Here is a 1,585-nt window from a genome sequence, read left to right on the forward strand (position 1 = left end):
CATTTTCGACGTTTTTTCATAAAAAACTATAAAACTTAATATTTTAAAACTTATTCATACATTTAAAATTAATACAAAAATAGTTTGATATTTCTATTTGAAAATAGAAATATGTTGATATAATGTAAGACGGGTATTGGACAGACATCTGAAAGTAAGTCTTACAGTTCTTGCGAATCGTGAATTTTATCATTAAAAAAAAATCTTAAGATAAGACAGTCTTAAGTCCTAAATTAAATAATTAAGCTTTAAGTATTATTACTTTCTTTTATTAAACTTATTTAGCTTTGGTCTAAAATGTCCTTAAATATCTTCGTTTCCACTGACGTACTAGAAAATAGTGTAACCAAAAAAAACTGTCCAAAGCCATCCCTATTGTGCAAAATTTAATGTGAATCCCGTCATTGAGTGTCAGCTGGCGCGTCTATATCTCAAGTAAAGGATATTGACTAGCAATAATCAAGACTAAATTAGTTTAAACCAGTGAACTCACTCAGAGCTCAGTACATTCGATTATTGGTACAAATAGTGGGAATTTACTTGAATATTAATTTTCGACGTTAATATAGGAGAAATATTTTATAATTGTTACAAATTTTGAATATAACATTCTACCCAAACTGTTCGGATTAAACTCTGTTGTTTTCCTTTTTTCTTATTTTATATTAGTCTTTTCTTTGTTCTGTTTTAGCTTTTATTGAACAAATTATCAGTTCTGTTTTAGAATATTTTATTTTCTAACAATACTTGAGATATTAGGCGTCAGAACTATTCGGAACATTTTATTTTTTCAAAAATTTAAATTAATTAATGAATGGTATTATAGGAACATGATAATCTGAAATTAAAACATTATATAGTAAAATGTTTATGTGTTAATAAAATACTAAAAAACCATTGCAACCTTAAAACTTGCAATCATTTCCACATTTTAGAGTCTTCTTTCTGAAATTCTCTCTAATTTGTTTCATTTCATCACTTGCCATTTCTTCCGGCGTCATCGTTGCAAGAGTTTTTGGAGATACCACACCCCTTATATAATTCAGCCGTAATGAAGGATTTTTAGGATCTTTTAAATTAAACACCCTTGATCGTATTCGACGTATATATTTTTTATCGATATTTCTAAATACATTATAAATAGCGTCCTCCAATTCTGCAGCCAATTTTTCAAAATCTGTACAGCCTTTGGGTATACCGTCGTCAAACTTAATCGCATTACAAAGCATTTGACGACACTTAGTGCGTATAGCATCCTTCATACCATATGCTAGCAATAGAAGTACATTTGTTGCTGATGGAAAGAATTCAACGTTTTGTTTCTCATTTTTTTTACGCTTTTCTTCCTTAAATGACGAAGACGAAGACTTTTCTGTCATCATCTTCGGTAATGGTGTAAAGTCATCCTCAGTCGGTGATCTGATTTTGCTGTATACACTAATGGTATTAATTATGTTAATGGTGCCATTAATGGTATTGAAGCGTTTTGTTTCTCATCTTTTTTACGCTCTTCTTCTTTGGATGAGGAAGATGAAGACTTTTCTGTCATCATCTTCGGTTATGATGAAAAGTTTAATTACTGCTA

General features: G+C 29.6%; 1 protein-coding gene across 1 annotated transcript; it reads right to left on the minus strand.

The window, feature by feature from the left end:
* Positions 1-905: 905 nt before the first annotated feature.
* LOC119666760 (transcription elongation factor S-II-like) lies at positions 906-1,382 on the minus strand. Its single transcript, XM_038076042.1, has one exon. The coding sequence runs from the start codon at positions 1,380-1,382 to the stop codon at positions 906-908; it is 477 nt and encodes a 158-aa protein (XP_037931970.1).
* Between the last annotated feature and the right edge of the window lie 203 nt (positions 1,383-1,585).

Source organism: Teleopsis dalmanni, chromosome 1 (genome assembly GCF_002237135.1).
Source record: "Teleopsis dalmanni isolate 2A chromosome 1, ASM223713v2, whole genome shotgun sequence".
NCBI lineage: Eukaryota > Metazoa > Arthropoda > Insecta > Diptera > Diopsidae > Teleopsis > Teleopsis dalmanni.

Bases quoted from the DNA above. Each gene is read 5' to 3' on its own strand.
- LOC119666760 (XM_038076042.1), bottom strand. From the start codon at position 1,382: ATGATGACAGAAAAGTCTTCGTCTTCGTCATTTAAGGAAGAAAAGCGT.